This window comes from Pogonomyrmex barbatus, unplaced genomic scaffold, assembly GCF_055798465.1.
Source record: "Pogonomyrmex barbatus isolate J1 unplaced genomic scaffold, ASM5579846v1 scaffold3, whole genome shotgun sequence".
In the NCBI taxonomy this organism is placed as follows: domain Eukaryota; kingdom Metazoa; phylum Arthropoda; class Insecta; order Hymenoptera; family Formicidae; genus Pogonomyrmex; species Pogonomyrmex barbatus.
The window spans coordinates 821,787-849,077 of record NW_028297127.1 but is presented as its reverse complement, the minus strand read 5'-3'; the positions used below and the strand labels follow the sequence as shown (position 1 = coordinate 849,077).

Here is a 27,291-nt window from a genome sequence, read left to right as displayed (position 1 = left end):
TATTCTTTCAGCTCGATACTGAAACAGATTGTGTAAATATAAGCTCCAAAGAAAATAAATTTTAATGATAACGGTGCTGATTTCAATTAAAACTTTTTTGACTTTTGCTTATTTATATATTGTTTCTTTTAAAAAATAATGACGATAACATTATTAACGTATAAAATCCGGCAATAACTCATTCTTGAATCAAGATGGTAAACCACATATTAAATATTCATATTTGGTAATAATCAAATAAAATACAATAAGAAAAAATCGGGTTTGAAACAAAAGTTTGAAACACACCAAGTATACATTGCACTATTAAGGACAATATCTTTCGATTAAATTTTTTCAGAAAAATAAAATAAATCGATTCTATTCTTTTACTTTTTTACCTTTTATGTAATTCGAAATAATAATATATAAAAAAGTGTATAATATATATATATATATATATATATTTATAAAAAAAAAACCTTTTTTTAAATCAATGCTATCCAGGATTTGTAGTTTTGCTTAGATACTAATACAAGACTTGATATTCATGCCTATTACTTTTTCTATTTTTCGTAAGGATTTTTAGACATTTCAAGATTAGTTCGAAATCATTCATCATAAATTTTTGACTTGTGTATCTGTATATTTAGAACATATTTGAAATTTATATAATATACATAAAATTTCGTACACATTATATAAATTCTATTTCTAATTATTAAAATTATTTATTATAAAATATATTATAATTAAAGGATAATAGTATTTTGTAATATACATTTTTAAACAGCAAATATACGATACTTTTTAACGAGACTGGTCTCGTCTCTAGGATCTATCACTGCAAACTATAAAAAAACTAGCTATATGAAGTGAAAAATAGATAAAGCAATAAATGTAAATACTGACACGTTATCAGTATCTAAATAAAATTACAAATCTTGGACAATATTGTCCTGAAAAAAATGTTAGAAATGATATCTGCTATATCATAGTATATAATCATTATTTCTGTCTATCATATTTAACACGATCTTTGTACATTCACAATATGTAACTATATACAATAGTTTTCTACAAATTTTTATATTTTTGAGGTAACAAAATTTACAGCAGAAGGAAAAAGATAGATGTCGATAAAGATTCATCATGAAAACTATTAATTTATGATAAAATCGGTCCTTTTTCACTTTTATTACATTTTGAATATTAAATCAATAAGAAATAAAAATACCATGACATAAATATAATAAGCCGTATCGATTTAGCCTTATACTTTCACATAAAAATTACATGTGTACGCGTGTGTATGAATTTCTTTCGTGCGACGTTACATATATACATAGTTACACAATTATATACATCGATTATGGTGCAAATTAATCTATTTTGTATATTATTTACAGAAATTATTACTAATGGAATTTTATGAAGCTCTCGAGGTCTCATTTGATTAAGTTTTCATCATTATTTTATTATTCCTATCAAACAGCGATCGTCACATGTTACGTATCTGTAACACTAATAGCTGTTCTAATCCAGTTACTATTATCGATTATTGAACAAAAAAAAAAAAGATAGAAGATATAACAGCACACGATCAGAAAATTCACGTTTAATAAAAAAGAATATTAAATGATATAATTTAATGATTCAAATGAATGATTCAAATTTTTTACGTAGTGTATTTCGTTATACACTTATTTCTTTGTTATTATTTATTATTCTTTCCGTTAATTTTTTTCGGACGTTTTTTTACATATAATTAAAATGAGAGTACATTCAATTTTGTATTTTTGTTGCACATGCATGTCAAACGTTACAAAACAAAATAATAAAAAAATGACACAACAAAAAAGCTAGTTCCAAAAAAACATTGAAATGCGTGTGAACATAAAACGTTAAGATATTTCTTACATATATAGCATGGAATTTCGAACGTGTATAAACACTATTATGAAAAGGCATGAACGCGTTTTGGATTCTGTATGTTACAATCATCATATATTTTTCCTTTCTTTAGATAACGACAGATATATAACTGTTTTTTAGTTAATACATTTTCTATTAAGGACTAATCAGAGATGCATTTCATAATTGGTATTCAGTATAAATGTTATTTTAAATGAATACACCTTTATCACGATACATGGACATTTAAAATCCAAAGATAAAATTAATTTTCTTATATAATTGGCGTATTAGCATCAGAAGAGAGAGCGTGACATTAAATTGACACATAAAGTTCATCATTTTTTTTTTATTAGTATCGTGCTTTAAATCAGATTAAATTTTCTTTTTTCTCCCAATCCGAAAAGGATCAGGAAATTTCAATTTTACTTCAATTACTTTACAGTAATTATTTTTATTTAATAAAGATTTTGAAAATAGTCTACTGAATACCACATGAATTTTAACCGCATATTAAAAGAAATTTTTTTTATACTAATGTTCACAGCCATCTTCAATATTTGAAAATATATTAATTGGGCTAGCTATTTCGATAAAGCAAATCGTTCTTGAAAAATTCGTGAACGGTGTTTATTTTTTAAAATAGGATCAAGGACAAGCGCGATGGAATTTATACGTCCTTTAAATCTTTCATTATCTCGTGCTATTTCCTCCCATGGTCCTTTCCGGGCTGCTCGATACGCATAATCCCATGTCACCATAACATGTACGATTGGAGTTGGGTCGAAACTCACCTAAAAAAAATTTCAATTTTCAATATTTATTGCTTTATATACAGTACCATAGAGTACCAGTATTTTGAATAATTTCTTCATTAATAAAATATTAAATATTAAATAATATTAAATAATATTAAAATATATAATATTATACGTTTATGTTTATTTACAAACATCATATCATCCTAAACAAGAAGATTAATTTGGGAAATTTCACAAATTGATAATCAATATGTGACATTGATATTGTTTTTGTTTTAAATACACATAAATAAGATATAGTCTATATAAAGATTTATTTACTGATATTTTAGTTAAGTACTCGATTAACTTTTAAAAATTTTCTCGAAAATAATTTCATAAAAAAATTTTATTTTACATTTTTTATTTTTTCCCCGTTTCTAATGATTAATTTACGAGTATTGAAGCATTCTATATGTATACACATGGGCATTTAATATCTAATTAATTTCAAACTCATTAGTGCACTGTATTATATGATGAAATAATAATTAAAAATTCCAGTAATCAATCATTTTGAATTATATAAAAAATAAAAGAAAAAATATATATAAAATTTTGTAATTTTGTAATTACATACGCGATAAATACCAATATCAATTAAATTAATATATTTAACAAAGTAAACTTACAAAATAATGTTTTTAAAATTAAAATAACATTTAAACATCTTATATCAATGTTAATATGTTAAATTTATAATAAATTTATTTATACATGAATCATAATATAATTGATGTAAATATTAAAGAGCTATAAGTACCTTTTTTGTTCGCTTTATTAATTTTTCGATGTCTAGATCATCTTCGCTGATCGATTCATCCTCTAATAGATGATTTCCATTCTGGGAACTTGTCTCATCAGTTTCATAGTCGTCATAGTCGTCATCGTCGACCATGCTTTTCTCTTCAGTATCAAAAACTACACAGAAACTATCCTCGGAATTTTCAGAACAATTCGACAATGTACGGTTGCGATTTGAATGTTTTTGTATTTGACTGTTAGCATTTTTGCATTTCTTGTCGCTCATCTTTGTCAAAATATTAGATATAAAACATATTTTCGGATGCACTGTTACTTCCTGCTCATCATATGATTCGTTGTCGACATCTTGAAAAACTATGAAACTATTTTCAGAATCGGTGGAACTCTCCGATGATAAACGTAATCGAAGTGAATCTTCCACATTGTGGGTTTTGTTGGTATTCTTACAGGGACTGTTTACTTTTTTCGAAGACTTAGGTACACAACGCGTTTCGATAGGGCATTCTGTCGCTCCTTGTTTCTCAAGTGTTTCCAGCGATTCATCATCGCTGGTCTCGAAAACGATAAAACCATCTTCAGAATCAGCAGAGTTCAATGATCGCAATTGAAATAAATTTTCCATATAATGCGTTTTGCTATCATTATCATTGTGGTAATCGTGAGTGTTCATCTTGAAAGAATCAGCTATATAACGCACTCTGGTCGCACACTTCGTCTTTTTCTGTCTTTTGTACATCTTTGGTTTTCCTTTCATAGGCATTGCGGTTTGCCTTGTGAATTTATGAACAATAACATCCGTGTCATCAAAATTGCCGTGCTTATTGTCTACCAAGTAATCGTTTGATACTGTGCTATTTAGTGCGATGTTTTGCCAATCTTCATTGTTGCATTCCATATGTTCCATCCGACGTACGGTTTGGCTTACCCCAGAACGTCTTAGCTGGTTCTTTGCCCTACCGCGACCTCGGCGCAGTGCTACAGCGTTGACTCTCTTTCGATAGTGTTGCTTCGCAAGATACACTGGAGGCTTTATGAGTATTCCAGGATCCGTCGACATCCTTATTTTACAGTGAAGTCGGCTAGTCAAATTATGCCAAGCGTTTCGGCAAACGTTGGACAAACGCGAGATTGAATTTTCTCTAACAAAATCTATGGGTATAGCTGGCACATCCGAATGAGATACTAAAAGGAAAGATTCGACATCCACTGACATGTCATCTTCAATATCAATTTTACGCTGTAAATCAATATCCGAGAAACAAGAAACAGCAGTTATATCATTTTCCATTTTTGGCTTTTCTGTCTTGTTAATATGTAGCGCAAAGGGAGATTCCATTATATTATAATCCTCGTATGCATCATCAAAGTTCTTTGTGATGTTTATATCATTTTTCAAATCTTCCGTCGGCGTAGTATTGTAACGCCAAATTGGATGATTCATTAGAGAATTTCTGATTCTAGATCTGATTGTAGGATACAAGGCGTCTACATAATCCTTGTACTTCTGCGACAGATCAGGTACAAGATTTTGCTCTTGTCCAAAATCGTACGACAACTTGTTGGCAATTAACATTGTCTTCTTCGATGAATTTGTGGAAATGTTAGAAGTTATTATTTCATTATTTACAATCGTAACAGATAATGAATTATTCATATTTTGCCAATATGCAATCGTTCTATGATATCCATTGACAAAATTATGCCAGATAGTAACACTTCTTCTTTTCTTTTCATCAATAGACGATTCATTATCCTCTTTACGCAAAATGCGTTTTACCAAATATAATTTTTCCATTATAGCTTTTGAAGGTGTTTCTATGTTACATAGACTATATGATTTCTCACAGGAGGAAAATGTTGGTGAACACGAGGTGCTAGAGAAGTCTAACGTGCGCATTCAAGAAATCCCCAGTATGCCTTAACTCAGCAAACTTAGAAACTTGTCTCTACTTCTTCGTGTTCTTATAAAATCCTTGTGTTCTGAAAAATACATATACATATTATTTAAAATATGCTTATTCACAAATTAGGAAATTTATGAGAGATTTAACATGAAATACAATAAATCACATTTCAAATACAAAATTTCAAAATTTCTTGTATTGATTATTGTTGTGATGTTTCATTTTTCAACCAGATTAAACTTTTTCTAAAATTTCGGAATATTAAACAAGCTATTTCAACATATCTTCATAATTAAATTTTTACTTGTGAAAATAGGATAATTAAAAATCAATTACAAGATATTATTATTATTATCTATTTTTATATCTTTACAGTTTAATTGACGCAAAGATTTTTATTCAGCTCTTTTCAGTCACTAATTATTACATAATGCTAATATTTTTCAGAAAAAATATGTCTATCAATATTGTTAATGCTATATTTTTAATGCCATAAAAACGATTGACTAGATTCCCAGATCCTGATGAATCAGGATTTTTAAGCTTTGACCAGTAAATATTATTTTATTTATTTTATTTTTACATCTTTTAAATTTTAATTATCTATTAAATAATTAGTCATAATTTTTTAACATACTTTGAAACTAACTTTGAAAATTTCCATTGAAAATGGCTTAAAAATAAATCAAAACAAGCGTAGTTTGTTACTGTATTAATGTATTCTTTGAAAATTAAGTAACCTTTTTGTAAGAATTCCATGCACTAATTATAACTTGATTCTTCCCTTTTATTGTATTTTTAATTTTTCTCGAAGTCCTAACTTTCTATTAAAAAAAGATAAGTTAATCTACATTAGTGGAAATGGATATTAGAAATCTAATCAAATTCAAAAATCCAATACTCTGATTTTCAAAGCAATTTATTAAAAATTCAAAAAAAAAAAAAATAAAAGTATTTTTAAATGTATTTTACAAATAAATATGTATTTATTATGCAAAATTCTTAATATTTTCCATTCATAAAAGTTTATAAATTATAAATTAAAATTAAGTATCTCAAGTTTCAATAACTAGTTTATAACTTCAACTTTACAGCCAGAGAAGAAGAAATCGAATCCCAATAATTAAAAATTTTAAAAATTTCGAAAGAAATTAAAAAGTGACTTTAAAAAATATCTTATACTGCGTAAAATTTTCAATATTTAAAAATTTTTTTTATTTTTAAAAACAATAAACAAAAAATTATATAATGTATAACAAATAAAAAATTCAATTTTTATAAAGCTATTAAAATAAATATCTCATTAAATAAAATTGTATAAAGTCGTTGTCTTCAATATTGGATTAGTCGTAAAATCAGTTCTGATATTTAGTGTTCTGATATTTAGAATGGATAGCCTCAAATTGTTATTATTAACAATTCAATAAACTCTTGATTATAACATAAAGACAAAATATTAAAAAAAGCAACTTCAGATAAACAAAAAAATTGAATATGTCTATTTCATTTGAAGTACACGAATGTGTACACTAATTCAGCTAGAAAAAGATCATGCGTTGTAATTGTTTACATACGCCTAGCTGGTAACGATAAGATTATCAAAAATATTTCTTACACAAATGTAATGAGTGATAATATATCCATCAGGAATTTATCTTTTTACAAAAAAGATCGATAACACGATAAAGAAAAGCGTGTTTATAATCATGGAAGATAATGGGTATCCTACGGCACTGCACAGAATAAAAGAAATATTAGGAACACGAATATCAAATTTTGAAAATGAAAATTTGGAATAAAAATTAAACGTAACACATAACGAATACAAATATACATGACTATACTTATTTGTATTCATCATACGTTACTTTTAATTTTTATTTCTAAAATTTAGTATTTATTCCTATTCCCAATATTTCCTCCATTGTGCGCAGGGCCTAAGACGCCGTCTCGACGAGTCATGATCATTCTAGATACTCCAATAATCATGTCATTGTGTGTGAGGTGGCGTTCAGAGAGCACGCTATTAACGATCTCGCTATCTTTATTTTATTAATGATGAAAACAGAATGACACAATAGTGCTAATAGCGCTTTCCCCGAATGCAGCCTTAGCGTCATGACGTAGAGTCATTTTCTCCATTGTACGACATATTGCGCGATGTGCGTACGGAAACACGAGGTCTGTTCTTTATAATACTTTAGTATACACGTGTTGTATTTAAAATGAAACGGATGTTTGGACTTTGACGAAAAAAAGTGAAAAGGAAAATTCTAGTACAGTCTAGTACAGCGATTAAAAAATAAACTTATAGTACGTGCATGCGTCCGTGCGCACTATCATGTTTTGTGTGATATGTGTACACATACACATACACATACACATACACATTGCACATGTATGCACTTACGAGAAATATTACAGCGCTTGCTGGCGTGACGATCGTGCAGGAAATACCGTTCGCAACACCGCGATGGATTTTTGGTCAAATCGCGATTCCAACACCCAAAAGAGACTCTTTGACACTTCAAATCAGCGTTGATTGCTGTGATAATTCCAATCGATTTCGCAGCAGCGAGAGTATCAATCGTAGACGGGCACATCGTTGCAGGACACATGTTGACGAAATTTTCAAGCGGCCATCTTCAACGACGAAATAAGAGTGAGCGACACAGCGCCCCGCAGCTGATGCCAGTGCTGTTAATTCGTGGGGGCTTGGGAGGGCTCCCCACCATTCGATCCATGATGCTATTACGCATACGTCGATGTTCAAAGTACGGTCAAAGTCTCATTACAAATGCGTTTGGTTGACCAATCGGAACAAAGAATTTTATCAACTGTTCAATCAAAAAATGCCTCGAAGCATTTATAATATCAAATTGACTGCATCCTTATGGCCAAAACGAAAGTTGTGTTTTAAAATTCGCTACTAGTACTAAAAATCTACAGTTCATGTAACATTTATTATACATTATCAGTGCTGACGGTAAATTTTGGAATACAACCTTCCCGATTGTGAATTTTGTCAAAGCAAAATTCGAAACAAGATTCGTTTGGAAAGTCAACGAGCGGACTGACTCTTGCACTATTCTTGAACATTCGAGTCATTTTCTATTTTTGTCGAATGGTTATGATTTGCCGATGAATGAAAATAATGATGAAAATACTTTTATTAACATACATTTTATTAAATATGTAACATAACACAAAGCAAAATAGTTAGAAAATAAATACAAATGTGAATGTAAATACAAATGTAAAACTGAAAGCCATTCGAAATCGCAGGATATGGAAAAATTAATTATTAAAAATAATAAATAAAATATGTATATATATAAAATAAAATATTAAATATGTAATATAAACAAAAATAAACACACACACACACACACACACACACACACACACACACACATATATGATCAGCCGCTTATGGCTTAAGAGCCACTTTCACCAACTCCGGTTAATTTAATCGGTCAGTTTTTCCACTAGAATTGATCAATTAATTTGTCCATAAATTTAACAACAAATATGATTTAGTCAATTAAATAATCGGCCGATTAAATTAACCGCAGATAAAGTTGATAAAAATGGCCCTAAGAATTTCAAACCCCCACAATCTAACCGTACTGGCTGACAGTTGAATGTACAAAGCTCGCGCATGCGCAACTCGATCTTTGTGCATACAAGCAAACAACAGAATTTTCTCTGATTTATTTTGACTTTTTGTTCTCATTGTAGATAAAATTTTCATAATTTCAAAAAGAAAATATAATAATTAGAAAAACTTTCTATACTATGCTATTTTCTTTTCTGTATTATACAAGATGTCCCATTTTAATTATATATTTTAAATATATTGCTCTGTTGTTTCTTATTAGAAAGAAAACTTGTTTTGAATAAAAATTTGAATAAAAATGGAATCAAAAGAGAAACGCATGTGCAACAAAAGAGTTCATGCATTTAGACGATTGGGAAGTACGTAGAGATCGTTGGAGTCACCTTTTTTCTTATCCTTTTTATTCTTCAATTTCACTTATTAAATTCAAAAATCGTAATTAAAATTGTCCTCGTATTCGAAAAAAATTTTTTGTCAGTTCAGGTCAATTATAACACACAATAACTATCGTGACTAATCGATTTACAAAGATCTAAAATTGATTGATTTAAAAATCGGGAAATCTAAAGAAAACAAGAGAAAACAATAGAGATTCGAGAAGACACGTAGTTATCGTTATCTATCATTGATTAATTATGAACTAATAATTAAATAAATCGCTCGATCGAATCAAATTCAATTTCTCGCTTTTTTTTTACACGTAATCAACACTGATAACTCATGAGAGCAATGGAGCTGTGAATATCAATGAGAGAAGACGGTTCGACAAACTTTTGTAACAAACTTTTTGTCTCCTTCTTTTCCTGTGTTTGTTGATTATTTGATTGCGAGATAAATTCGCATGAGCGACGGTGATCTAGAGTCATAAATCCAATAGCTCGTAGAACGCATATACCGAAGGTATGTCTTGGAATTCTCGCTCTACTTACCAACATTTTTCGTAATAGTAGTATACGTATGTTCTGCTAGCCGAATGTACGTTGAAGCACGCATTTTCTTCATCATTTCTTCGACAAAAAGCTGTACATTAATCAGAAGAGGAAAAAAAATCTGTGGAATGTGATCGTCTTACTTTCGTGCTGGGCCTTTATATTATTTGTCTTCGATACAAAAGAAAAAGTTCTTCTCCGTTCTCAAAAGAAAAGGAGAGAAGACAATTCAGGTAGGATTTGGTAGGAATGTCCAAAATATAGCTTAATAACTGATGGCAATTCATTGTTGGCAATGAAACTTGAAGAAATGACACTAGTCCCAATATTGGAATTCTATGAATCCAGTATAACCATCTACTATTATTTTAGCAGTATAGCTTTACAGAAATTTTCTAATATCGAATATATATTGATTTTGCATTGATCTTCGTTTCGGTCAAGTGATGTTAAAATAGTATCATGTCAATATGAAAAATATAATAAAAATGTGGTATTAGATAGTCAATAAAATAGAAGATAAGCTATACTAATCTCAGACAAGATATTGTATATTAATTTCATATCTTCAAACTTAAACGGATTTTAAGATATTATTATGATGTTATTATGTTATATTGCTAATATTCATTTAATAAAATATTACTTTTTTAATCTAAACTGGATTATATGTTTTTATGTGCACACGTACATGCGCACCATTTATTAATATATTTAAAAGCAATATTCATCCATTTTATTCCATTTAAACAAAATAGTCTTTATATCTTTTCTATGTTTGTCTACCTAAAAAATATTGATATTAAATTATGCTCCCTCCAGCTGATTTGATATTAAAACTAATAATATTAAATATGTGCTATGTTTTATTTTATATCTTATTAAATATTTTAATTATACACAAAAATAAAAATGTTTAGTTTTATAACATTATGTTTAATGAAAAAATTCATTATAATAAAAACTTTATTTTATGCAAAATCTTAGTTTTCAACTTTATTCTTCTTCCTTTTTAACTTAATTGATCTCTCTTTTTTTCGAATGATAATAATAATAATACTAAAGAAAAGGAAAGGAAAGGAAAACTCATAAAAATTATTATATACATAAAATCTCGCCCGATAATTAAATACGCAGTAAAAATTTTTTATATATAATTAGATATAATAAAATATAATTTTATATAATTATATATAAAGCGTCATATATAAAACATGTCTATATATAAAAATATATGATATATGAAATGATAATACAGTTATGTGATTTTATATATATATATATATATATATATATAAAATCACATATAATTATGTATTTTTATATATTTATAATAGACATATTCTAAGGAACATTTTTTACTGGACATATCGAATAAATTTATTTTAAAATCGGATAGTAATTCGGCACGTGGTTTAGAAATTACATAAAATCTGTAAAAATAATTATTACGCATAAGATCACAATAATGAATGAAAATGTCCATCAAAAAATTTGTTGATGAATATTAGTCTGAGATTGAGCAAAATCTAAAAATAGTCATGCATGTCATCGAGATTTCTTATTTAGCAGACTCAGCTGACTCATATATGCAATGACGAAATATTTTCCGGAGTTATGTCATGCATAAAATGTAACAGAATATAATATAGATAAATATACAGATATATGAAAATGCAAATATACACTCGATATTCGTTGCCGCTGTTATCGCGATAACAAAATGCGATTTTATAAAACGTACACTGAACTTTTATTTCTCGTTGTCCCAACGCTCTTTTTTTTCTTCGTATTCGTCATTCGGATTATTCAGTCATGACTTTGCACTCCGCTGTCTCTCTTATTGCTCCCCTCCTCTTATTACTATACATCTCTTATACACGCATGCATGATCATTATTTTCAATGATTGTTTCGTGTAATGTTGTCAACAGTATTGTTGATCGGTATGCGATCACGCAAACGGATCGATAGAACACGTGAAATTGCATCAGAAAGTGAACGAACGGAAAAAGGTCGACAGGAGTTTAGAATGATCGAAGTCGACGTCGAAGTATTAATGATCGAGACCATTTCAAGTTTCAATTGTGCAATATCTTTGAATATTTTTATTTTTTACATCAAATTCGAAAATAACTAGAATTTCTTGTAATTTTTTGAAATGATAATTGTACAATTTCAAAATTGTTAATATTATATATTACAGCATGATTTGTTAGAAAATCGCTTCTCTATCGAAGAAATAGATATTTTTGTATTGTTACAAAAATAAATCGCAGTATCTGTCGCATGTGTGTTGTGGATTGTATTGAAAAACATATGCGAGAGATCAAATTTATATCTTTTGTAAAACATATGCGAGAGATCAAATTTATATCTTCACCCCATCGTAATTCGATTAATAACAAGTAATGGAAGATTTTAGGATAATCGTCATTTTCACTCGCAAAGGACGATGAAGATAACGTACAATTTTTCTGCGACTTTGTTGCAAATATTGTACACTTCAAATCTCTGATTCGGATATCTAACGGAAATAAATTTATTTTACACATAATTTATTTTCATTTACATTCCAATTCATTGTACAGTTAATAATACAATGAGTACTATCGAAATATAAGAAATGCTCAGAGGTACTGCACGCCTATACCAAATTGAAATTGTTGGAGCACATCGCTTCTCATGAACAATAGTGGTGTAACTAGGTTTAATTCTACGCGAGCAACATTTCCTAATTTCATTGCGATGCCCCCACCGATAGTGCAGCGAACGTTTTCTGTGAAAATCTTCATGTTTTCATTATATAGATTACCTGAAAATTTGAAACACATATAAATAACAAAATTATGAAATTAAATAATTAATATATCAAAAATTAATACAATGCTCTGCAAAATATTTATTAAGACTAACATAAATATAGATACAAAAATAGATAAGGCTCGATCGTGTAATCGATCACGAATTTCGTAAAATTCAATTTTACTTAGGATAATTATATTTATATATCAAATCGGTAAGTTGATGATAAGTTGGATAATCAATTCCTAGTGAAAAATATTTCTGCGTTTTAATAATAGAAATAATTAATCGAATTTTATATTGCTTACCGTAAGCAAACGTGAAATTAGACAGGTTGCCACCATTAATAAAACCATGTAGTCTAAACAAATCCCCGAAACTATTACGACCGGGCCTAAACGGTAGCGGCGTGTATATGTGAAGAGCTGCTGCCCAATACATTTCGCCACCTACGGAATTTCCATCATAACGGGGTCCACATCCTCTCATATCGAATCCTCGAAGATTCAGCGGACCGCCTAGGAAAAAATGATCGGCGATGCTTATTTTCATGTCGTTACTGATCGCACTTAACAGCCCAGCCTGAAGACCTAGCTGGAATGTCTGTTCAAAAGAAGAAAATTCATAATAAAGCATTTTGTAATAAACGATCAAATATACAGGGACAGAAGAAATAACAAATGTTCCAGAAAAGATGATAAATATACTTATCAGATATTCGTGCGGCGACCAATTAGTCTGTATGGCAAGCTCGTTCTTCAAGAAACCTATATCTCCACCTAACCCAGCCATCTCTGTCGTTAATCGCATAAGGCTCCCAGTAATAGGAAATATAGAGGAGTCTCTTTTATCTATCGTCCAAATGTATCTTAACGCCGACTTCAAATTCGGTCCGCATTGTTCCCGAACACGAAAGGCCGCCTGTTTCGAACAACTTATATTTCTAAATGCAGCTTCATACTGTATATTATGCTTGGAAGTGTCCGTCTGATGGAATTCCATGTCAAGGAGCAATCCTTTGTCGTTTTGCTTAAAACCAGACCACGGGAAATCATGCGTTGTGCTGAATACAGTGCCAGTTAACCTGCAACCATTAATCCAACAATTAATGCAACTTTAAGGATACACGTATCAAGAATTATACAAATACAGATATCCCGACTCACACTGCATTGTACAAGCTCTGTGGAAATGGTTTAATGGCGGATACATTGAAGTTGATCGAACTTTTGTTACCGTGTGAATACTCCACTTGAATACGTTCTGCTCTGCCAAACAGATTCGGCGCTCTTGCGCCAATCATCAAGGATCCCTCATTGTTCCCAATCATCGTACTGATAGCGCCACCCAGGCGTCTCATTTCACGTACCATAAAAGTGACCTAATAATGAATGCAATCCAATTAATTATTACAGAAAACAATACATGCTTACATGCGGTTTACATAAACAAACTGCGATGGGTTTAAATCTGAAAAATTACTTATTCTTTGTCGAATTAATGTGTAATTATATAGACCCACTTCAACACCATCAGGAGTGGCATCGGGTCCTTGACTGGTGTCGATGTAAATTCCAATATTTTTAAAACATTGCAGGGAATCTAACTTCTCCCGTACTTTATAAGCACGTATAATAACATCTTCAAAATTGGTAGCCTTAAATAAATCCATCACTTGTGATTTGATTATATCATCCTTTGTTCGTATAAGTCCATCCACATGTATCTTATCGACTCGTGCCTACAACAAAAAGCAAGATTCAAAATTCTTAAATATTAATATGTAAATGCCTTTTATTGCCATACCTTTACTGTCTGGAGAAAGATATTTTTTGCTTGTATATTCTCTTCTTCCTTGTATAACTGAGATTTGTTATTGGAAAATGATGGCTGTAAAAAAATAATAAAATTTTAATGATTTCTTTTATTGAAAGATCAATATAAATTGATATAAAGAAGATGCTGTACTGAATTTATTTTAATTTAAACAAATTAGACGTTTAGCCAAATGATAAAAAATTATGATCACATATCATAAATTTATATAAATTATCATAAATTATAAAAACGAATTATATTTTATTATATAAATAGTCAACATACAAAATCACCCGCTTTTGGTGACTCATTGCATTTATTTGCGGAGGCATTCTCCTCAGGTGATTGACCTAAACCTGAAGGATTACTAGGTTCCTAAAAAAACAAAGATATCCTCTCATCAATTCATATTTATTAAAATCAGTAATAAGCTCAAGTTATGTGAAATTCGTCGCGAATTTAATTAATTAATTATCGCTGATTAATATATTTACATAAATTCATAAAATCAGAATTTCAGATAATAATTAAAAAATGATTCATATCAGTGTATTATTAGAGATTACTCATTCCGGAGGATTTCATAGATTTTAGGTTATGCTGCAACTTCTAATAATAAATTCGTACCTTAGCATGGACAGTACCCATTATTTCGTCGAAGAATCGCTGTCTCTCCTTTTCGTATTTATCGCGCTAAAATTTCATTCCAAATTCGATGCAAATGCCGTATCGAATAAAAACGTATAATAAATTTGCAATTTAAACTATCGAATGTGAAAAAAAACATGTACCGAACATAGATCGCGTGCAATACAGACGGTGCGACCGCAGCACCGCATTAAAACCGTTAAAATGATGTGTATATATGTACTTTTCGTACAATGTGTTCAAATTATTAACAATCGAAAATTCGATATATTCGGTCGCACTGAAGCATCTGAAAGAGTATCGTTATTTACATTAAATACAAATATATACATCACATTATATTATAGAAAAATTGACGCTGTAAAGATAAAATCGCATTTAACACTTAACAAATGTATTTTTTTATTTCATTCTGTTATAAAGACATAAAGTAATTCAATTTTATTTGTACTCCTCACAAAAATTTAATTTAATACTGGTCAATATACTGGAAATTACTTTTATTTTGGGTATTAAAAACACTGTTGTTCTTGTGCTTTTAATACTCAAAATAAGTAACTTCCAGTTTTATATTAATTAATCAGTATCTTTTAATTAAATCTCTATAAGGGACCTAAACACAGGGCAAAAAATTAAAAAAATATTAATTATTTTTCCTTTTATTTAAAATATTAATACAAGTCAAATATAAATTTGAGATGTGCACATACATGCATGTGCACATACGCACGCACGCACGTTCTCTCTCTTTTGTATAACAATAAAATAAAATAAAATATTAAAAGGAACAAGTAGTTTGTTTTAAACTCAAGCCTAAAAAAAATATAATAAAATTCGCAAATACTTCACAGCAATGTTCTAATAAACTATAATTATTTAAATAAGAAATTCTTGAAATATCTCGAAGTATCATATAATTTATATAATCTTTATAAATTCGTATTTTTAACATGATAATAGATTAAATTTTATAGTAAAAATCTTCGGCAATACATAATATAAATTATAAACAATATATGCAATATATTCAGTTCATCTATAAAACATTTTCCAACATTGTATCTAATGATTTACTTTGAATGTAAAAAATAATTTTATATCAATTATTTATTAAATGATTTTTAAAATTTTTAAAATGCATTTTTAACATTCATAAATTGGTACTTAATTATTGTGTGTAAAATATGTAGTTAGGCATATAATATTTTACAGGCATTTATGGCATTTGTTGTAAATCATAAATATATTGATAGAGGTTGATAGAATATTATCAATAATTCCAGATAGCAAAATCTGCAGGGACATATTTTGAGCAGAACCTATTACTAATATTTGATGGTAGAAAGGTAACAAATTGCACATAGAGTCGGTAATATCTGATGATGTCAGCAAATTGTTGTCAAAAATATAAAAAAGTTTGTTAACGCGCTATTTTAGCAGATTGGCGGCAAAAACCGAGCAGGATTTGCAACTCTCGATTTTTGCTGTCAATCCGTTGTCTTGTCTGCATGTACAGATTTTGCTCGATTTTTACTGTTAATATATTGGCATAGCATGTCAGCAGGCTTTTCGATAAATTCTGAGTTTAATATCGATACAGATTGTTATGGATTTGCAATCAAAATCTGCTTGAATTGTCTGCCAATTTTCCGGCAAATTGCTAGCATTTTATCATCTGAATTAATTCCATTAAAACTAAACCATTGGATTTACAAATACAGATTCTATGCATTTTATATATCGCATATTTCACTATTTTACATAATATCATAAGAATATATCATAAGAATAATTAATATCATAAGAATAATTAGAAGTAGCAGTAAAAATTTATAATTCAGAAATGCTAATAACAATTAAATCGTTCGTGATAAAATCAACGAAATAATACACAAATTTATGTTATTTCTCTGAAAGCTATTGCAATAGCATTTAGAAAAGTTCATTCTAGTAATCACACACACACACACACACACACACACACACACACACACACACACACACACACACACACACACGCACGCACGCACGCACGCACGCACACGCGCACGCACCAAATATTTCAAGATCAAAAATTTCAAATCTTAAAGTTTATAAAAGTTGTAGAGATTTCTTTGAACCATAAAAAATATACATTTATATCATATTTTTATACATTTTGTATGGCATTTGTTGCGATTAGATAAGCTAAAGATAACTAGAATAATGATTTCATTAAAAATATACTTTCGATATGTGTATACTTTTATATATATATATATATATATATATATATATATATATATATATAAAAGTATACACATATTATATATATATATGTGTATAAAAAATATGTATATGTATATATGTGAGTACACACACACGCGCACGCGCGCACGCACACACACACACACACACACACACACACACTTTCAAAAATATCTTTTATCATTAAATATCCAACAAATCCATATCACGACTAGCGGAAAATCACGATATTATTGAAGTGCAAAAAGCTTGCAATTCTTTTATTATATTTTTTCAAATCTGTCAATAAGTTTTTAAAAATGAGAAAGTTTTCATTTCCTTTCAGAAAATATATATTAAAAGAAAAAAAATATATATTAAAAAAAATCACAACACCAAAGCTTATAACAAAAAAAGTCTTATAAAAATAGCATTTAAATTTATATTTCATAAATTCTATTTTTTTATATAAAGGATGAACTTTTTGCACCGCTCTAGTAGTTGTCAAGAATTTATGCTACTCGCGAATCACATAATTTGATGAATATCCTTGGTATTTATCAGACTGTTTTATCAGAACTAACATGCGGAGTTGTATTAACAGGCGAAACAGGACTTCCATGGACTTCTAGATCGAATTCCGATGGCGACAAACAATTTCCCATAACTCGATTCCATCTATTAGCACTTTCAATCATATATGTTTTCACGATTTTTGGTTCATTATTAGTTTCAGGTCTCTCACAAGCTCGTAGTGCCTCTTGATGTATAATAATTTCGTTAGTAATGTATGCTTCGCGACGTATCCTATCGCGTAACTTAGAACTCATATCAGGAATGCACCATCGTACAAAGATCATCACAAGTGCCACGACATTCTAAAATATAAATATAAATATAAATATAAATATATCGATAGCACAATTATCATTTTTCTTATTCGTCAAATTAAAACAAATAAATCTACATGAAATACAACATACCTCAAAAACGACGATAAAAGCTAATCTAGCTGCTAGTACATGCCAAAACATGATGGTATATTCATATTTATTTGGAGAATCTGGTGGTTCTCTGTAATCTGGATAGCGGCAGATTTCAACTGGGGTTTGACCCGGTAACATTGGTTGAGTACCATTTTTCAGATCACTAGTATTGAATTTTGACAAAGAATGATCCAGGAAACCTTCTAATGAATAATTATCAGAAATCGTTATACGATAAACCAATCTCGGTATAAAGTTCGAGGTAAAAGCTATAATGAATGCCTGAAAATCAGAATTGTATTAATAAAAAAAAATTGATGTATTATTATGAATATTAAATAAAAAAATTTATTACATATTTTTATAAAATAATATTTTCTTCAGTGATAAATTCTTTCATAAATTTCAAGTGTCATACGATTGATGTTTAAACATGTGATGTGAAAGTTTTATATTTGCTTTTGAACTTGAATGAAACTTACATTAGTAATAACAGATAATTTGGAAATAGAATCGAGGATCCGGTACCATATGCCTATATCTCTGACACGCTGTCCAACTGGTCTTCTATACATGGTCAATAGCTTTTTTGCATCTAGTCTCATTTCAAAAACATTATTCAGTAATGCAAAAAATGGCGCTAATGGAAATGCAGCAACAAAGATTGTAACAAATCCATATTGTAACACTACAAAAAAAAATTATAACTCTTCAACAAAATTCTCAAATGTACTTCATTGTGTAAAAGTCTAGCATATATTTTAATTACTTATATTTCTTAATTACGTATTTATTAATTTTTAGTATAATAAATAATGTTTTATTTTATTTTTATTCTCACCCATTTCTAAATATTCAGGAAAAAGACTTCTAGGTCCCCATTGAACTAATTTATAATCTCTGACCCATTGCAGATATTTTCTAGATGAATATCTTTTATTAGGATCATCCAATTTTTTTGAACCTACGTGAACTTTTAAAGTGTTCAACCATTTGTAAAATAACGGGAAAAGCATTTCCAAGATAGTGTTCAAAGCTTGTTTGCCAATCATAATAATGCTTAATTGGATACATAATTCTAAAAGACAACCGCCTGGTCCGCATTCTTCTTGTCGAAAGTCAAAAAAACGATTATAATTGCCTGGATAACCAACAAATTTTCCCTTGAAAAATGCTATGTAAAATATGGAAGCATAATAATTTACAAACTCCAATAAATAAATTTTTAGAGTCAAACTATCATCAAACTCGGTCTGAGTACGAAGTAATTCAATCTGAAAAAAACAATAATAAGCAATTTCATTTATTAAAACACAATTAAAATTATATTCAACTATATTCAATACTTCTTAAAAATTATTAACTGTATTAATATATTAAAAAATAATTTAATTGTTATTATAAACTAATTCTTCGATACAATAATTAATAGTTAATATGTAGATAAAATAGATTTTAATAAAATCTTAATGAGTTCTTTATAAAATATTTCAAGTGTGGTTCCTTATAACATATACATAAATGTATTCTCAATAAATAGACCCTTATGAAATTACCTCAGTCAAATATTCTGCCAGCCAAACATAGAGCCAATTAAACAAAATGATGCAGCAAAGATTAATACTTGCTGCAGTCGCAGTAGTAAATAATATAGCATAGCTGGTTACCATCGGGTTTCCATAAACACTTAATGCAGTTAAAACGGACATTCTATATAGGACTACTCCAAGTACAGCAGCCATAGCTACAGCAATCTATAAAGTTATAATACAAATAAATGTAATAAACTTTATAAGAAAGTCATATAAATATTATAAATAATATTATAATATTAGAAATATATCAAATTATGGATATTTCTCTTCTAATAATAATTTTTCTCTAATATTGTAAAAGAATAATAAAATATACCAAAAGTAGAACAACTGAAAAACTGAGAATTGTAGCAGGCAATCTCATCTTCCAGTATGGCACTTTTGGTTCTTCAGTATTTGTAATAATATTGATAGATTTCTTTTTAATATGCGCAAGCCGTGCTAAGTATAGTGGCCTAGGATATTCTTCTTGAGCATCTAAACCAGTCAAATCCCATCTGTGGGTTATTTCGGCAGAATATTTTTTCCACAGTTCGAGAAACAAAGTAGCTATAAAATTAAAGATTATTCAATTATAACCATTGTTCCTGTTATAATTCGTTAATAAGATATAATTGATAAACTTAGCCTCATACCCCATAATGACATAAATATAGAGAAAAACATCGTTGATGAATTGTCGAACAAATATGTAATTCTCGAATGTAAACATGTTTCTTTTAGGTCCCAATAGCCACAAAAATGATCACACAACGGACACATCTCAATAGTACTGTTGGCGTTACAAACATCTTCGCTCGGTTCGTTATAATACAAAGTAGAGCAACTATATATGAAACATAACAGACCGACGATACTGGCTGGTATCAACATGTGAGTGTAAAATCCCAGCCAGGCAAAATAAAGCCCAATCTTCACTCCAAAGTATTCTTTGATATAATCTAAAGGCTGATAATGAAGACATTTTCTCAAACTAGCCCATTCAGTATACAAAAGATATCGCATTGAATCTGGAGTGTGAAGATTTCCCTGAAATATAAATAGCATATTTATAAATATCAAATGAATCATTTTACTTTGTGTCGCAAAATAATTTCGATATTTTTTATGAAAATGAAATGATACAAAATATAACTTACATCGTGAAGCGGGTACGCTGCGACATAAGCGTTTTCGGAAATTAATCTTTCGATACCAAATGCGAAATCGTCTTCTTTTGTTTCCGAAAATCTAGTTCTGTCTAATATAAATTGCACAATACGCGATCGAGTTGCTGATGTGAAAAAATTTGGCGAATCCAAATCAAATAAATATTCTTTATCTCTACTATACACCGCTGTAAAATTCTGTTTCATTGTCGGGAAGATAGTTGTGTCGACATAATATTTATTCATGATACGTCGAAAAAATGAATTAACTTCCTTGATGATAACACTACTCTTTGCCTGAGGCATTTGACAACCAGGCAATTCTTTCATAGGCATTCTAAGTTTTAATATTTCTGCATATCGACGTAAAACTTCCTTAGGAGCGTGAATCTTTATGAAGTGCAAGCCGTTTGATTCACCTTGTTCATACTCCAATTGTAATCCTTCTTTTTCCAGATTTTTTTCAAATATCTAAAAATACATATGAGACAAGTTTTGTAAATGACAAAATTATACATATATATAAAATTTTATATATCAATTTATACCTACCTTTCTGCGTTTGACGCTACGATAAGTCTGTGCCTCTCCGTTATACTCATCCCACACAAGTATGAAATCAACTGAACGTATTTCATCACGGAAATATAAACTATACCTTGTACCAGAATGAGAAAGCTGAAAAATAAATCAAAATATTAGATTACTATTTTCTATAAAAGAAATAGTAGCCAATTTAACATAATTCTTTAATAATTTATTAGTCTCTCATTAGTCTCTACTTACACAATTAATTCATTACTAATTATAAATTTAGAAATACTTTTAAAATTGCTATTTTTTTAAAGATATGGTTATTATAGATTTCAATTATAGATTTCATATTACTTATATATTAATAATTATACATAAATAAAGAAAAAAATACAATGTCTCAATCAATATTTTATATATAAATTACAGGATAAAAAAATCTTTCTATTCTTACCAATCTGGTGTCATGTATATTACTTTTAGTGTCTGTATAATTTCCATCGACAACCGTTTCTTTTGTGTCGTTAGTTACAGTGGCTGAGTCATCCGTATGTGTAGGATAGAGATTATCCAGGGAGACAGCGCTGTGCATACTGTTCATACTTATAGTGTCTTCATACAGAGTGTTATGAACGCTTTGATACAATGTCTGTTCCGAGCCTTGACTTAAACTGTTTTGCACCGACTGATATAAGCTCGATCCAGGAACACTGTTTTCACGTTGTCGCACACATGCAAGAGAAACCTCCTCGTCATCCTCTTCCATCATTCAATAAATTGTCAAACCCGCCGATTGTCAAACCCTACTTTATGCAAATCAAAACAAACATGTGCATGCAAACTTAATAGACAAGAATCAACAACTCGAAGAAGCATGACATAACACGTTCTCATTATTAATTTCTTATATAATAAGGATAATAACTTAATAATTCGAATAGCAACAAGTGAAGGTAATCGAGAGGTTTCCCACATTTCTGCAGCCATGCAACGCACAATCATCTTTTTCTAAATATAGACGTTTTCAACACATAGTGTGCATATATACTCGTAAATAAAACTAATCACAAATAGATAGATTATAATTTATTGTTTTAACTTTAAGAGCTAATCAAAGCATATGTGCCTTCGAGATCACACTTACGTCCGAAAAGCAGTCGCAAAGTTTCATTTCGGACATGCGTGTGCGACATCCAGTTTTTAAAATCGTGCTGTCGGCTGTTTCCTTTTTAACAATGCATCGTAGAAGGCGTTACAATATATATCTTACCTAATACTGCCCTCGAGTTCATTTATCAACCAATTCCGCCACGTTTATCTTCGGAAGACTTCGTTTCGGTCGAATTCGGTTTTTCTTAAACCTAAACACGTCATTATTATAAGAAGAAAAATATGTAAGCCGAATTTTAACAATTATCTTTTTGTTACTTTCACTACATGACTCCAACTTTGTACGGCAGTCGCATGTTGTGTCACATACCGAATATGTACGTCACGCGTGGTCGTCTCTTTTTGAAGAGATCCCATTAGAACCGACAACGCAGGAACAGTAACGTATGTATATATGTGGTGGTCACGTTTATCAGTATGGTTATCGCGAAAGAGAAAACGTGACTAATAAACTAAAACACACGTATGTACATTTCTTCTTCATCTAATGATTGCAGCGCGTTTCTTACCAGTACTTTCACTCGGAAATACTAAAATTGTTTTGTCACACCCATTTTATTTTCTTGTATAAGGCGGGGAATAAATAAAAATAAAATGAATATTCCATACAATATATGTTATAATCATAATTATTATAGTAGAATTTTCTCTTTTCTTAACAAAGATTTTTTATTTCTTACAAACCTCTTTAATGTTATATTGGACTTTATTTTTAGACTTTTTTAAATTTCATTATCACTTAAAATTCTTTTTCTTCTCTCTCTCTCTCTCTCTCTCTCTCTCTCTGTCACGTATTTCAATTTCATGTTTATCATCAAAGTCATTAAAATATACTTTACAATGAATATTCATCTAACAAAATTAATATTAAAAAAGCATCTATTATTATAATTCATTACCAAGTTGTAAATTTTATATATTATGTATAAGCATATAAAGAAAAAATAGATTCAACATCTAAAGGAAGTAAATTTCCGCAAAGATATCGCGCGCTATTATGACAAATATTTCGACTTGTGGTTTGCAGCCAGTTTTATTACAGTGTAAATTTGTAAATTCAAGACTCATTTAAAATCCATACACACAAAATGTTTGGCTGGTATCATTTTGTAGTAAGTTTTATTATTAATTTGAGTGAAAATATAAAAATATTTTTTTCGTATTCGTATAAATGTTGCGTGTGTTTATTCTATATACGTAAATTTCGAGATATACAATGAGATTCTGTGTGAAAACGGATAAAAAAAACTTTAATAAAATTGCAAGTCCAAGCAATATTTTTTAAACGAGAGCAAGTGAAACTAATAAGCGATTTAAGCTATGAATTAAAAGTAGCATGCGTTGGATGTTTTATCAAGAGACATGATAGTAGCTCGTAAGTTTATGCAGTGTTCATTCGTGAGCGATCGACATTGAGCAGAGACATAATTATTAGATTTCAATAATAGCTAGATTAATTGATTTCTTAAACTCAATTGATAGCTTAAAAATCATAAAAAAGATTCTTTTTATATTTTCTGTCCGTGCAGTATGATAATATAATTAAATATATTGATATTTCGATTGCCAATTTGCTTAATAGAAGAAAATTTTCTAATTGAATTGATATCATTGCACACACATATACATGTATACTTATATACATCTTTTATATTTGTTAGCTTAGTAACATTAATTAGAAAAAGCTTTTTTTTATTAAAGACCTATTCGAAATATATATTATTATTTAAATATCACTATTATTATGAAAACATCTAATGCGCATTACTCTTTCTGTTAAGTGTGTGTGTGTGTGTGTGTGTATGTGTGTGTGTATGTGTGCACATACACATATACAATTCATATATATATATATATATATATATATATATATGAAAAAAATGTTTATTTTTTTTGGTAGAATCACTACTTTTGTTATTGCTGACAGTGGATAACAAATAAACAATTTTGAGCTTTTCATCAGTGCATTTTGAATATTTGTTTTTAATAATGTTTCAGCTTTTTTCGGAGCTATTAGAATATTGAAGCAATATGTTAAATCAAAATTATTTAAATCTGTTGATTTTACTTAAGGAAATAATTGCTCCTTCCGTTTAAAATCTTAAAAAACATCCGAAGATACGTCTATACTCTAATAATTTTATACTTGTATGAAACAAGGGATCCCATTTCCAAACTTGTTTTACAATTATTTGGAAAACCGCATTATAGATTCGTATACATGAACTCTATACATATACATAATGTACTTGTTATTCTATACATATATATAATGTACTTGTTATTCTATAAATATATTTGCAATCGCAATGTATACAGCAAAATACTTATTATTGATATACAGATATATATGGATTACATAAATAGATTCATTTTAATTGATATAGCTTTTGTTTATACATATATTATATACAAGAAGTAATATTTGTCAACTTATTAAGTAATGTGTAAATATATTAGTTTTTATATAAATCTATTCAATTTACTATTCAAACATATGTGCATACAAAGTAAATAAAATAAATTCATTATTCCGAATATTTTAAGATACCAAAAAATTTTTTAGTAGAAAATGAGCTTTCTGATCATACTTCCTGCATAACTAATGCATTGAGTTCTTCCTCTCCTGGACACAATACTGCATCAATGTTATAAAAGGCAGCATGAAGTGTTATTAAAAACCATGAAACTCCTGAAAAAAAACATGGATAAAATTATTTCTTATGCTACATATAAATTTATATTTTGCAATTCTTTTACTTACCAAGCACCCAAAATACAGCAGCGTGTGCACCAACCAGATAAAATACAGGCAATGAACAAATTCCAACTAAAGAATATACTTGAGCTAGGGTCAATTTATGATTGAATATCATTAATTCCTGTCTTGAATGCCGCTGAGATACTTTATAACATATCCCAAGAGAAGCAACAACTGTCAGCAATAACAGAGGTGAGGTGATTCTATAAAGAATTATAAATTTTGTTATACAGTCTTAATGAAATTATGCTAAAATAATTAATGAATACTATCACTTATTCAATGCTATAAATACTTTAAAGTTTATTATTAGATTTCTTTGTCTAATTTATTAATTTTATGCTTCGAAATATTTCTAATGTTAAATGGACTACAGTCAAAATTAAACTTGTGCATCTTATTATAAATACTAAAAGAACAGATTAAATAAATACTAAAAGAACAGATTAAAATAAAATGAAATATCTCTTACAAACAGTATATCACTAATCCAATAAATACAAATAGATAATTGCTCTGGAAATACTCAATATTCTTCACAACCCGTTTGCTTAATCTGGTTATATTCGGTGGTGGTCTAATGTTGTTTGTATTAAGAAACAATGACCATGGCCGAATATTTGCTTTTCTATGTTCAATCCAATCATGAGCTTGAGGATAGCCTATCTGATTAAGTGGTAGTTGAGGTAGTTGTAGAAATTCAAATCTGTAAAATAATATAGACAGAAAAATTAATTAATATAACAAACAATGGACTTTCTATATTCTAATTTTCTATATAGCTATTCTATGTTTCCAAATCAATTATTTATCATTAAAATTGCTATTATGAAAAATGTTATAATACATTTCTATTATTACAATACACTGATTAAAGTTTATGTAAAGAATAACACCATGATCTCTTTGTATTATCAATGTACAGCGTGGCATTTACTTAAAGGTTAAGTTATCCGAACTTTATTAAATCTAGAAAGAAATTGCATATTCGCACATTACCCGTTTGTAGATTTACTTTGCTTTTCCAGCAGATTTTGCATTTCTCCCATCGGAATTTCCACGTGTGCCATGATCCCTCAAAGTAAATGACTTGTTCGTTTTAAAATCGCTCTTTGATCTCAAAAATCCGTCTGTTCGTATTCTATTCTTTCATTCCAGTTCGAGGCTTTTCGATTATTTTAAGTGTATTTCCGTGTCTCGTATAATTTCTATTTTAACACGAAACAAACACACGCGTATTTACATTGAGAAATAACTATAAATGTGAAGAAACCCTTCCTCGGGATGAAACGAATCGAAATTACCGATTGTCAGGTAACTAATGCTTATATCGGGTGATTTTTAATTCTTCATTCAAGAAAAGTTGACATAAGTTTCATGTTTAAAACCCACAATTCACAAGATGCCAAAAGATTCAATAGTTCTATTTATAATTTTATGCGCTATGTAATATAATTTTTTTAATTTAAAAACATTTTTAACTTAAAAGAAAAAAATTTAATTTCTTTTTTTATAAAATATAAAATGCTTATTTCTCATATTTTTTTTACTTTGACTTAATTTAGATTTTCCTTTTCTAAGTTTTCTGGTCATATATTTTTTTTATCTTTATATATTTCAAAATTTTCTTCTGTGAAAAAATTGTAAAAATTTTATATTTCCTCTTATACATTATATCTTGTATAAGAAGT

At 28.9% G+C, this 27,291-nt stretch overlaps 4 protein-coding genes and 1 long non-coding RNA gene across 13 annotated transcripts; 1 reads left to right on the top strand and 4 right to left on the bottom strand.

The window, feature by feature from the left end:
* Positions 1–604: 604 nt before the first annotated feature.
* Positions 605–8,022, bottom strand: PPP1R15 (Protein phosphatase 1 regulatory subunit 15). Its single transcript, XM_011643214.3, has 3 exons — positions 7,773–8,022; positions 3,457–5,438; positions 605–2,687 (listed from the first exon to the last, which is right to left on the bottom strand). Exons 2-3 carry the CDS (start codon positions 5,353–5,355, stop codon positions 2,478–2,480), a joined length of 2,109 nt encoding a protein of 702 aa, XP_011641516.2. The 5' UTR covers positions 5,356–5,438; positions 7,773–8,022; the 3' UTR covers positions 605–2,477.
* A 6-nt stretch (positions 8,023–8,028) lies between these two features.
* On the top strand, positions 8,029–10,570 carry LOC148935905 (uncharacterized). Its single transcript, XR_016139781.1, has 2 exons — positions 8,029–9,881; positions 9,951–10,570. It is a non-coding gene; the product is annotated as an uncharacterized LOC148935905 (long non-coding RNA).
* Positions 10,571–11,981: 1,411 nt separating this feature from the next.
* Positions 11,982–15,456, bottom strand: LOC105429954 (sorting and assembly machinery component 50 homolog). 2 transcript variants are annotated; one of them, XM_089080195.1, is made up of 8 exons: positions 15,160–15,452; positions 14,818–14,907; positions 14,521–14,604; positions 14,237–14,455; positions 13,881–14,095; positions 13,427–13,798; positions 13,023–13,318; positions 11,982–12,724 (listed from the first exon to the last, which is right to left on the bottom strand). In XM_089080195.1, the coding sequence occupies exons 1-8, from the start codon at positions 15,178–15,180 to the stop codon at positions 12,540–12,542; spliced, it is 1,482 nt and encodes a 493-aa protein (XP_088936321.1). In that variant the 5' UTR covers positions 15,181–15,452; the 3' UTR covers positions 11,982–12,539. The 2 variants fall into 2 exon arrangements, with proteins under 2 accessions (XP_088936321.1, XP_088936320.1); XM_089080194.1 differs by having other exon boundaries at positions 13,023–13,798; positions 15,160–15,456.
* Positions 15,457–15,823: 367 nt separating this feature from the next.
* Positions 15,824–23,338, bottom strand: LOC105429955 (anoctamin-1-like). Of its 8 annotated transcripts, none has more exons than XM_011643218.3 (12): positions 23,098–23,338; positions 22,940–23,030; positions 22,124–22,475; positions 21,688–21,813; positions 21,127–21,606; positions 20,623–21,016; positions 20,304–20,536; positions 19,949–20,146; positions 19,234–19,666; positions 18,875–19,080; positions 18,390–18,674; positions 15,824–18,284 (listed from the first exon to the last, which is right to left on the bottom strand). In XM_011643218.3, exons 3-12 carry the CDS (start codon positions 22,436–22,438, stop codon positions 17,967–17,969), a joined length of 2,988 nt encoding a protein of 995 aa, XP_011641520.2. In that variant the 5' UTR covers positions 22,439–22,475; positions 22,940–23,030; positions 23,098–23,338; the 3' UTR covers positions 15,824–17,966. The 8 variants fall into 8 exon arrangements, with proteins under 8 accessions (XP_011641520.2, XP_088936313.1, XP_011641523.2 ...); XM_089080187.1 differs by having other exon boundaries at positions 22,124–22,472; XM_011643221.3 differs by having other exon boundaries at positions 23,150–23,338.
* A 1,813-nt stretch (positions 23,339–25,151) lies between these two features.
* LOC105429956 (prenylated Rab acceptor protein 1) lies at positions 25,152–26,934 on the bottom strand. Its single transcript, XM_011643223.3, has 4 exons — positions 26,600–26,934; positions 26,073–26,306; positions 25,604–25,803; positions 25,152–25,531 (listed from the first exon to the last, which is right to left on the bottom strand). Exons 1-4 carry the CDS (start codon positions 26,668–26,670, stop codon positions 25,425–25,427), a joined length of 612 nt encoding a protein of 203 aa, XP_011641525.2. The 5' UTR covers positions 26,671–26,934; the 3' UTR covers positions 25,152–25,424.
* Positions 26,935–27,291: the final 357 nt, after the last annotated feature.